Raw genomic sequence first — 12,341 nt, forward strand, 5'->3', positions numbered from 1 at the left:
CCCAACAGTGATAGTATCTGAGCTTACGTAGCAACTCTAAAACGATGTGATGAAAAATGACAACACCACAGACATATGTATTTAGTTGATGTTGTGCTTTTTTGCCAGCTCTGAACTTAGCAATAGAAGTTTAACAAGTCAGTGACTCATTCTTCAGAATAATTCGGGATCCAGATGGAACCACAGCATAATGTATCCAACTGTCATTTCTGTAAATTGAGCGAAAATCCTTTAGCAATAAATAATTTAAGTTTGATTTTTGTTGTAAACCTTTGGAGTAAGACCATCAACAACTGAAAGAGATACAAATGGCTCTGTGCTTCAAAAATATTCAGATAGACATGTAAACTCTGTTCTACTTTCTCACTTGTATACAAGTAAAATGGTGGTCTTTAAACCAGATTTGATTTCTATCCTTTGTTTAAGTAAGTAAAAGCGTTAAGTCACATTCCTAACCTAACAAACAAAAATATCTTTCATTAGCAAACTCAAAGTGCGGGACTACAGAATGACAGCAGGGGGCGCCCTCATGTAAGAACACAATGCTTCCCAGTTTTTAGCTTATTCCCTTAGTATGGTTACAGAGGTCAGAGCTTTTCCCAGCTATCTAGGGCGAGTCGGGGCCTAACCTCTATTCGTTTGGACTGTCTGGAACTAGCAAACCTTCGCTCACCAACTTTTGTAGTCATTTTCCAGGTCCAGGTGCCTTTGATTAAATTTTACCCCGTCAGTCGTAGCACGATACATAAATAAAGGACAAAATACTGACACCTTTTGGACACTCAATGTCGTCAAGCCTCTTTCAAGCAGCATTACGAGGTTGAAATGTCCACCTCCAAGGAAGAAAGTTAAATATTTAGGACAAATTTGGGTCTCCTAGTCTATAAAAAATAATGCAAAAACATATTTGTGATACACTTTTTTCCTATCCAGCATGAGAACTTCAAGCGTCATGAATACTTTAAAAAGTGTTTAAAAGGAGACTTTTGTCAGTAGTTTGAAAAGCGTGTGACCCGAATCCAGTTTCAATTTGGTCTTAAATATCAAACCTCAAAGCGTTTCTTTGTATGTTTGAAGCCCATTAACTGTAATCAATTTCAATTTGTGTCACGGCGACCAAGTCACTGATGTGAGGAGGGAAACCCTACCGTGCTTTTTCCACGAACAAACCTGATTTACTTGTTAAAGTGGTTGAAATTGGTTGTTTGCCTCCTCGAGCCACAAACTGGCTGGTGCGACTGTGCACTCTTGTTCAGAGGTGACACGCACAAAGATTAATAGAGTTCCACACTTCCGCCCATGAAATGAAATAACTCGGTAAATGTGCCGCTCGCCCGCTGCACATCCATTAACCTCCTGTTAAGTCGTCAAAGTCGAGTGTTTCTGGAACCAAGGTGGAAAGAAGGCATTTTTACACGAAGTTGCCTGCGACAGTTTGAATTGACTGTATTTTTATTAAATATCCATTTGTGACATTATTAACAAAACCTGTCGTCTGCTGCCAACAACAGTAAGGATTTGATTATATATAGTTTAGTAACTTAATACTTCTGCGTCTTAGAACCTCAGTGGTCACTCAGGGTCTTCCATCTGTCTTATCCAAATTAATTCGAGTTAAAAAATAGTGGCTGCAATAAGAGCCACATTTGTTCACATTCAAAGATGAACGAGATTAAGGATATAAGATGACAAAATCGAAGTCAAAACATTAAATATGTGACCAATGAAATTTAAATATAGCCCTGGAAAGGACGGTTTAGCCAGTAATATGTGTTGACAAAGGTTGAGTAATTCAGTTTCCGAGCCAAAGAAAAAGTCTGCAGTAAAAAAGAGACTTTTTGTTCAACAGAAACACAAGTAGCTTGAAAAGCATTAATTTCCACAGCCTTTTATTTTGCTGACAGGAATTAAATCAAGGACATTGAGTACTTTAATCCACATTTCATCCTCCCGACCTAGCAAAAAACTGAAATCTCAGGTCTAACCCTTATTTCTTTGCCTCCCGTAAAATAGAAACATTTTATTCAAAGTCGACTCTTTTCAAAAACATGCAACCTCTATGTCGATGGCCAATAACCCTTCCAGAATTGTGCGATACGCTTTAAAGAATCTAAGGAAATTTCGCACAAACAGTTGTTTTAAGATAAACGGGCACGAATCAGAAACCGATTTTAATTTGAAAGATAAGCCCCGCTGTAAAAAAAATATAGCCAAATCTTGTGGGTCTTTTCAGTTAAAATACAACTTGCTGAACGTCTTCTATGTTAATATTTTTATCTTGTTCACTTCCAGCCTTAGGAGGATCAGCCTGCGACCACTCTGTGTGGAGTTTGTTTCCCCTTTGTAAACGAACTTCGGTTATTTTGTGGCACCAACCAAAATGCTGCTGTAGTACCGAGTAATACACGTGTCTAATCAAAACTTGAAAATGTGTGGGTTTTTCTGAAGAAAAAAAAATGATACGTGACGATTCCATTGCACATCAGATTAATTTGCTTTAAGTTTTCTTTTGTACTCATTATTCTTTGTTATTTAATTCTTCGGTAAGAAACCAGCTAGGAGTGCAAATGTACCGTGGCTGAAAAATTAAACTCAAGATTTGTAAGGTGTGAAATGTCTTTTTCTTTTGGTTAAAATTGATCTCATAAAATTGGAATCTAAAAAAAGTGCAAGTATCGAGGTGAAGGTATCAGTAACAGTGCTGGTATGGAAGGTTTTGGATCAATACCCAGACTTATCCCTGCGATGCGTGGGTTTCCTCCTACAGTTCAAAAACATACAGAGGTTGATTGAGAACTGGGGTAAATTGTCTGTAGGGTATGAGTGTGTGTGTGAATGGCTGTCTCTCCAGGGTGTCCCCCATCTCTTGCCCGTAAAATCTGGGATGGTCTCAACGACCACTGTAAGGGAAAAAGCGGCAGAAAATAAATGAATTAATGAATGAATACCTTAGAAAACAAAAACTTAACCAGTAAAATATCCAATTTCATCTTATTTTATTTTTCCACACAATTTGTAAAGATCAAATAGTTTAAAGTATTTAAACAATATTGCATAGTTGTTGGAATTCAATGCACTCAAGGATTTAACTATTTTCTCACAATTAATTCACCAACAGTCCATGGAATTTTTTTTGTTTTTTCTGATCTGATTAATTGTACAAATACAAATACATCAACTGCATTGCAACATATCAAATCACATCAAGTCAAATTGTAATGTAGTGAAAGATATCGTGAGTAAATCTATGTATAGATTCAAGGGAGAGATAAACACCCAAATATATTGTTTTTTCATCACAACTACAGGGAAGTTGATTTATCATGGTGATTTCAATGTTTTCTCTTGAAATTTCCATGTTTTGCCAGTGAATTGAGCAGCAGGAATTCTATTTGAATACATTAACAGTAGAACCAGCTCCTCTCTGAGGGAAGACATCTTGTCAGGATGGACAGGTAGTTGTTTCGATGAAGAGGGACCCCGGGTCAGACCCAAGACGAGCTGCAGAGAAGGGAACGCGTCGGGGGAAGAGGAAGTGTGGGTGTCTTGACTACCCCTTACAATTTTAACAGTAATGTATTCACAAAACTAAAAAAAGAATGTCCGGATGTTGTCCGAAATCATCCACATAAAATCTCAGTAGTCTAGAGGAAGCTAAATAAAATTGTCATCCTTGATGAAATGAATGGAGTGAAGGTGTTGCTGATTTCCATTTCAATCGAGCCAACAATATAGCGAGAACTACAAAAGTGGCCTGTGGGGAAGAAAGTGAAGCTGCAGATGGAGCCTCACAAAAATGTGCTGTCAAAGGGCTTGATTTAGGTTAAGTGTAGACTGCTGACAAAAAACCCCAAACTTCATTCAAAATGTGGACTGTGCACTGAATTTAGCCTTGTTTCGCACAAACAGAGTATACTGGTAGGCGGTGTCAGCAGGAACGGTCAGATACATATCTCAGCTTGTTGGCGGAGATCAAGAACATGATGATCATTCACCTTACCTGTCTCTGGTGTTTGCGATAGGGGATTTGCAACTAAATTCTAACTTTTTCAACAACATTGCTAATGATTAAGTACAGGAGTGTGTCTAGTTTGGCTCTCACCCCGCCACATAAACAGCAGGCAATCCAATATCAGTCCAGTGGGATCCTGGTCCCTGCAAGCCACAAAACTGGATACAACATGGAAAAAGCCATCCCCCAATCTTCTCTGATTTTTATTTTTTCTGGAGTTTTTATGTTTGTACCAGTGGAGACCGAATACTACTGATGTGTTGATGAAGCTTGATGAAGCAGTGTCATGTTGTTTAGAGGTCAGTAGGTGGCGCCATCAGTTTAAAAATGATGTGATGTTTCATTAGAACAGTTGTTCAAAACCAAGGAAAATAGTGCAGAGACCGCCATCTAGTGGACTCTGTAAATAAAGACAATGCTTCATGAAGCTTTGTCAGACCATCACTACCAAACAGAAATGTCCCACATCAGAAATTGTTTTATTGCTCAGATGCCCAGAAAATGTGAACGGGAAGTGACCACAGCAGATCAGAAACTCACCTTAAGAGCTGTGATGGTGGAGTCATTCCATATCACGATCAGGGTGCCCTGATATGGAATAGCGTTGTTTACGCCCGAGGCAGCCAAAGGGTTGCGGAGGCTGTTTAATTAGCTTCTTATTCAGATGAATTCAGCGTCTTCTTTATCGATCGCCTCCCTTGCTCATTAACGGACAAATTGTAAAGCATTTGCAGTCATTTACCTTCATATGTGATGCTATAAAATCATCATCCTATTAATATTTCCTGAACCATAATAATGGTGGTGGTAGTAGGCAAGATATTCTAGGTTCCACTCTTACCTTTGCAAACCCCATTCTTTTTCTTCCTTAGACTGGATATGACCTCCAACAAGCTGAAGAAGATTCCCCCAGACCCGCTCTTCCTGCGTATCCCAGTCTACGCCAAGATGAAGGGGTCCCCGCTGACTGCACTGGTCTTGAGTTTTGGGGGGAACCCTCTCCACTGCAACTGTGAACTGGTCTGGCTACGAAGGCTGACCCGCGAAGACGACCTGGAGACCTGCGCTTCCCCGAGAGACCTGGCAGGCAAATACTTCTGGACCATCAGAGAGGTTGGTTCGTTTCTGCGATCGAACATTAACAAGTGTCGCTTAAAAGGAAGCTATTAAGTTTTTATTGGATTGATAGATAGATAGTACTTTATGTGAAAATATGCTTTTAGGACGACTATAAATACAAATGTAGTGCCAGGAAGCAGCGATGCTTTGATAACAAGCTGTCGTTTAGGCGTCAAATGATGCAGTGAAACATCTGATGGTGTGTTTTTGTGAATCTCTTCCGCCGTCTCCCCGGGATTGCGAGAAATGCCTGGCAGGCTCAGCCCGCGCATCATCTGCAGAATAATTAAAATCCCCAAATTGTATTGAAAAATGATACAACATCGCGGCAAACAACAACCGCGCTGATGGAATTGGCCTTCTGAGTTCTCGACGGAGAACGCAGCGCTGCCGTTTAATTAATTTCTCAGGAAAAAAAAAAAGAAACCCACGCTTGTAACGTCATGGGACAACGCTCCGAGACTCGGGTATTGTGTAGCGGCAGACACACAAACACTGTTGAATCAGAGGAAACATCGTCGTCTCCGCATTCACTAGTGGATTCGTAACATCGAACACGTATAACTTTTGAACACCCGAACTGACTTTTTCAGTTTTGACTAATTATCCTCAAACTTTTAATTCGGCTGTTGTCAAACTTTGCTTCGGCGTTTTCAGATTCAAACTCAAAACCTACTCCTGTTAGACTCCTTACTCCCTGCTGAGCTGCCCATGAAGTCATACCACAATAAAATACCACATAATGACTATTCCAAGATTCTATCACATTTTTTTTATGTATAAACATGTATAATCCTGAATGCTCCTACCCAGGTGCAAAACAAATAGACTCAGGGACTCGTTCATTCCTCGGGCTATTAAATTGTACAATTCTGAGTTCGGGGGCAGGAGTGGAGTGAGAGTATCTGGATGTTCTGTTCCATGTTAGTCTTTGTATCCTTTGTCTTTGTTGTTTTTCTTTGACCTATGTTCTTTGTCTTTATCTTTATACTTAGATTGTGTCATCTTGTTCTTTCTCTTTATGTTCTTTTATTTTTTATTTATTATTTTTTATTGTTTATGAAAAATTGCTGGCTATTGGAAAAAAAACAATTTCCTGAAGGAGACCTCCTGAGGGATCAATAAAGTTTTACCTTACCTTACCTTACCTTACCTTAATCCCTACATGTCGATGATGCTCACAACACACTTAAGATTTTGACACATTTAGACATTCCAAGTGTCTGGAAATGGAACCGATAGCCAGCGATTTCTGACCCGAAATTCCAACTTCAAACAATTGCTTCATAAATCTGACACTCGTTGCTGTTTGATGCTGATGAAAAGGTTATAGGTATATTGTATCTGAGTGAGTGAATGATCAAATTATTTTTGTTTTTCTTTGATAAATGGAGGTTTTGTGCTGCTGGCAATGACAATTAATGAGCAGGAGGTCAACGGTTCTATTCCCAGTGAGGTCCTATGTGCCAGCCCTGAGGCAAGGTGTCACTACATGCACATTGCTTTTGGGTAAAGGCTGGAGCTAAACGACGTGTCACAACAAACACCAAAAAATGTTTTTTTAATCTAAATGTCCCTTCAAAGCGACCTCTCTAAGTTTGCAATATTTCACTTCAAGTACAACATAGAAGTTATCCACGTGGGAAAATAACTTGTGTCTCATAAGGAGCTTGGTGAAGCAGAATCTCTTGAAGTAAGATCAAAGCCAGACCTCTTTTTTTTTTACATTGAAGTGAATTACAATTCTTTTGTTTGCGACTAAAAGTCACACGGCACAACTTTGAATATTTCCACGAACACTTAAATGATCAAGCGCTCGCGCAGAAGAGATTTAATGGCGAGCGACATAATAAAATGGAAGCACATCAGAGGACTGAAATGAAAAAGCTCACTAAGGGATGGAGTGATGAAAGAGGAGGAGAGCATGTAAAGATTGAAACTACCATCAAAAACAGCAATCCTGTTTTTGGCACACAACTCTGAACTCTATAAAATTCATACTGCCAACTAAATACTTCTGATAAGAGCTGAATACACAAGCAGTACTTACGTATAACGTATACTAATAAAAAATACATGTATCATACTGTATTTTCTGCCTTTTTATGTTTTGTATTTATTCATGATACTTTTTTATTTTGCTAGTAAATGCATCTTACAATGTTTTCCTATCATTAAAATGTCTTAATTTCATATTACAAATTACAATTCATTATTTCATTGTAGATTTACAGATTAATGTTAAAGTCTTCCACTTTTAAAAGATACAAAGTATAGAATACAAACATTTGCTTAAGTTTATTATAATAGGTAAACTTTTTCATTTATCTTGTGTAATGGGGTAGTATCTGAAAATACGGACTAAAAGAAAAACTTCCAAACAAGAGCAAATAAATAAAATTGTGTTGAAGCTTGGCTGCTTGGGACCTTGGCTCCTTATTGCCATTGTAATAGCAAGAACACATAAGCATAAGGGGTTTGGTATGTAAAACACATAGAATTATCAAAATAATCTTTTTTTAATTATGTTTTTGCGTTATCTCTGGGTCAAGATGACCCGAAGTCCTCCCTGTACCATAAATACATATGCAGCGGTGGAGGTCGTTCACCTTGACCCAGAGACAACACAAGGGATACCACATACACATTTATTATTTCGGGCCTACAGGTCATTTGACCCTAAGAGAACACATAGGTTAAAAATCTGAATATATGACTTAATTAATAGTTGAGATTCTATCTGCAACTGTCTAGAGCCAGAGCATTTGTATGAAATGAAGTGGTCGATTGTTGCTTGTTCAAGAACTCATGAAACGGACCAGACCCTTGGCTCGATGTACTTGCATTGACACCTACAGACCACTCTCTTTCTGCCTCACCATTCTTCTGGTCAAAGTTTCCGGCGTGTCAGCAGCACTTGACTTTGATAGACTTTTGTAATGGTGATATAAAGAACCTGGTGTCACCAGCAGGTCTCGATGAGCTCCTCCGCCTACACACTTAAATGAAATATATCTCTAATGCGGAGGAAACCTCATCAGAACATGTTGGGATTAATCAGACTTCCCTCGCTCCGGTGATGTAGAAGACCTCGGCCTCACCTTTCATAATAGAGCTTCTTCTAAAAGTTCTGTCAGATCGCTGCGAAGGGGATTAACCTTGTGAAGATTCAGTGACACTTAAGTGTTAATAACCGCTGGGTTATTAGTCGAAGCGCTAGGCCAAGTGAACCTTCATCGTCGACAGCCGGGGGAGAGCGCTCTTGATCAATGCTTGTTGCTTCCATGAATCAGCTTTGTGAATTCATAATGTTCCTCACACTTCCTTCCTCCTCTGGGAGCTGCTTGGTTCAGTCCCAGCTCCCGTCTCCGCTGAGCAATTGAGAGTTTAGAGGCTGAAAAGAAACAAGAGGTTTATTTGAAGAAGCAGCGGCGGCGGCGGCAGGTTCGGCAATCATCTCGGCTGGTAACCTTAAAAAAAAATAGGCTGAATGGGTTGCGAGAAGTGCTGAGTGATGGCGATGATGAGTAAGCTCTGGTAAGCCTCGGCTGGCGAGGCGGTAGTCGTCCAACGGGGGTTTGGGAGGCTTTACTCTAGCTTACGTGCTGGTGGGCGAATTTTAAATAATATTGGTGTATAAAACATTTAATCCCCATGTGCAAACATTTGCGAAACTCCACGAAAAGTTCCTCAAAGGTCAGAATACATTTCTCCAAGAAACTTCAGACAGGGGTTTGCGAAGCGGCCGAATAATGGCCCTATCATCAACTCCTTATGGGGGACATTTAAAAGACTGCTCTATGTTCTCCTGCATCTCCTGATTCTGCATCTTCTCAACAGGAGGAGTTTGTCTGCGAGCCTCCCATGATCACCCGCCACACCTCCAAGATGTTCGTGATGGAAGGTCAGGAGGTCAGCCTGCGATGCAAGTCCATCGGAGACCCGGAGCCTTCCACGCACTGGGTCAGTCCGGACGGGAAGCTCATCGGCAATACGTCCAGGACCACCTGCTACGAGAACGGCTCTCTGGACATCCTGAAGGCCTCTGTGAAGGTAAGGCGCTGGTGAGACATTCATAGCATGTGCCACGGATTCTGATGAATCTGTCGTCTTCGCACAGGATTCTGGAAAGTTCACGTGCATCGCGTCCAATGCTGCTGGAGAGGCTACCGCCCCCGTGGAGCTGGTTGTCAACCCCTCGCCTCACTATGACCCCAAATTGGATCTCGATCCCGGGCCATCTGACATCCCTACGTCCATCAAGTCCAACGTCAGCGGCGGCCACGCCCGCTCCGACCAGCAGAGGGTCAGCGTTTCCGACCTGTCCTCCAGCTCCGCGACTATCAGATGGCCACCTCAGAACCACATACCAGGAGTCCGGATGTACCAGATCCAGTACAACAGCTCCACAGATGACATCCTTATTTACAGGTTAGGCTGAAACCTTTTCTATTAGTCGTTTTTATAGCGCTTTTCAAGATGCATTACAAGAACACTAAGTGTACAATACTTACAGTAATACAGTAGAAAATGATTTGTCTGGTGTTGTAAGTGATGCTGAAGAGATGGGTTTTGGATGGCAGCAATTTGTCTCAACGGATGGCTAGGGGGGGATGGAGGTCCAGAGGGTAGGTGCGACAATGGCGAAGGCTCTGTCCCCTATGGTGCGATATTTGTTCCTAGTGAAGGGAGTTGAGTGAGTGAAGGACATTTTAAACTCAATGCTACACCTGCCAACTTAGCCAGTGGCTAAATGTGCGAGTTGGAGTGTGCTGACATCTACCACCCATTTTTTCTGTCTGTGTATGGATTGAGGATCACAATGTAAATTCTCTAAATCTACAATGAAATAACCAAATATCAGTTGAAAGTCCATTTTTTTTTCGGCCTCCGGGTCACCCTGACCCAGAGACAACACAAGTTTTGGCTGACAATGATTACACTTGGATTATAAGGTTCATGTTGATTCAATTCTTGATGACCTTTGACGTCCACACTTCACCTTCTATTGCTTTTCGAAGCAGTTAAACCCGGTCAACACTTGGACATCTCGTCTCTAAACCTATTTTCTCTTCAGTTACTTTATGCCTCCTGGCATGTAGAGCAGTAACTGTCTCCGAAACAGAGCATTCTTTACGGGACTGGGTTGTCAACCCTGAGCTAAATCCCCAACCTGGAGGACCAGGTACTTCCTTTTGTCTGATCCCTCACCTGTAACTTGCCCGGCATGGTTGAACCTGCCAGGGGCTTAAAATGGCCCCCGTCAGTTTAACCCACAGGATACAGGATCAAGTCTACCCACCATGAAAAGGTAGCAGCACAAGGAGAACTTCTCGTCAGTAGTGACTGGAAAGTTGTTGCCTTAAACCCTATTCGCACGGGATAAGTATTACTTGGGGACCTCTGGTAAATTGTAATAATTACGGAGATTGTCTGTGATTTGTAATGTAATAATTCCGCCGCAAATTACCTACTGTAATTCACCAAACACAGACGTCGGGGGATAATACCAGTCCCTTGCGAATCTGAATGTCTGTGTTTGTAATTCTGAATGCCACATATATGCCACTGTAACGGACTTCTAGGCACTCGCCATTGTGTTAATATTTACTTCTTCTGTTTTATTTTGAAGAGGTTGAAAAGGAAGTAGATCGAGTTTGTTGTTGTTGGGGGGTGTGTTCCACATGACGAAAGTAAAGAAGACGTGCGCGCTGCACAGATACAAACTAAGTTCCAGCCTCGTTGTTTCCCGTACGAATACACTCGGTTACACTACTGTAACAGACTGTGTATATTCTGTAAGAATAATATTGGGGCAAATTTATGTGCAGGGCAGCGCTCTCGCTGTTAAGCGTCTGCACAGTTTGAGAAACGAAAGAAAATAAACGGTTGTCCACTTTATCTTCTCCAAACGAGGAATGCTTGGTTACACTAACTTTCTTTTTCAGTAATTGCTTTTTACATCTGTATCTCTAGGTAATGTCAGTAAAAATGACTATTTTACAGACATTACTTATCCCGTGTGGATGCACTTAAAATAACGCAGAGGAGGGGGGTCATTTACAAAACACCGGGGTCCCCAGAATAGGTATGTTTTATCACAAAAATTGAAGACACCAAGTTTGATTCGCCATATGGCTCAAGAGCACAGAAATGACTCACAAAACAGACTAAAATCTATTTAAAGTCATGCTCTTTTGACCCCTGCTCACAAAGTAACCTTCACTATTTAGTATATAAAATACATGATAATACAATTAAATCAAGCTGGTTAAAATCATTAGTGAATTTGTTGTTTATTTTAAAGTACAAGTTTGTTCATTTCTTTGGGATACTTGAAGTCATGCTCGCAAGAAAGCACTGCAGCGATTTAATGGTAGCTCTGGCCGCCACACGGCTGAAATTGTGACTCCAGCTGTCGTCTCACGTCGCTTCTCGCTGCTGTTTATACATTTTCTCTCGCTGTAATTAAAGGTTGTTTCGCGAGGACACAAAACAAGCGACACGCTGGTCTCCCAGAGATGCCGTTTCCCGTCGGTCACAGATCTCATTGTGTTCCCAACGCGAGCCCACAGGACTCATCCTTGACACAGGAAAATGTTTAGTTTTTGTTTTGTGTGCGTGAAATGCAGGGGAAATGATTTTTCTGCTCCTTCGTTCGCTTCGCGCTGACAGAGCTTTTCTCTGCACGACTCATATTCATGGAATTAACTTCCAAACAATCTCCGCCGTCCCATTGTCCGCGTCGAGTAGCCCGGCACTCTGTAGGTCATGTGCCAATGATTAGAATTTGTTTCATTAGTGCGGTTGCCGTGACGACGGCCATCGGACCATCAGGTGCTTCGAAGTCAATATTTCATGTTTGTTTTCTTTGAAGCCTTTAATCATTTATATAATCCAATTTAGGTTTTCTTCTCCTTTTTTCCCTCATTTCTTATCACTCATATTGATTATTTTTTAAAGGAAATCTTTATATTATTTATTTATTTATCTTAATTATATTTTATTGTTTTTTGACATTATACATTTAATATTTATTTGTCATTTTGCCATTAAATTGAGCCTTTTTCATTTCATTCAACTTTAAATTCAGACATTAAATTAAAAATGAGTTTTCCCTTGTTTATATGCCAAGTCCTACTTTACACAACTGTACCTTTGATGCTTAGTGTAACGGTATTATAGACTCTTTCAAAACAAAGATAACATT

At 40.6% G+C, this 12,341-nt stretch overlaps 1 protein-coding gene across 1 annotated transcript in view; it reads left to right on the plus strand.

The window, feature by feature from the left end:
- Positions 1 to 12,341, plus strand: part of LOC148075292 (leucine-rich repeat and fibronectin type III domain-containing protein 1-like protein) — a 238,486-nt gene that overhangs the window by 194,464 nt on the left and 31,681 nt on the right. Inside the window, exons 9-11 of the mRNA XM_087795959.1 lie at positions 4,885 to 5,125; positions 8,972 to 9,184; positions 9,252 to 9,562. Of these exons, the coding sequence (XP_087652085.1) occupies positions 4,885 to 5,125; positions 8,972 to 9,184; positions 9,252 to 9,562 (765 nt within the window). The remainder of the gene's footprint in view (positions 1 to 4,884; positions 5,126 to 8,971; positions 9,185 to 9,251; positions 9,563 to 12,341) is intronic.

The sequence above is a fragment of the Callionymus lyra genome, chromosome 7 (assembly GCF_982586985.1).
Source record: "Callionymus lyra chromosome 7, fCalLyr1.hap1.1, whole genome shotgun sequence".
NCBI classification, from domain to species: domain Eukaryota; kingdom Metazoa; phylum Chordata; class Actinopteri; order Syngnathiformes; family Callionymidae; genus Callionymus; species Callionymus lyra.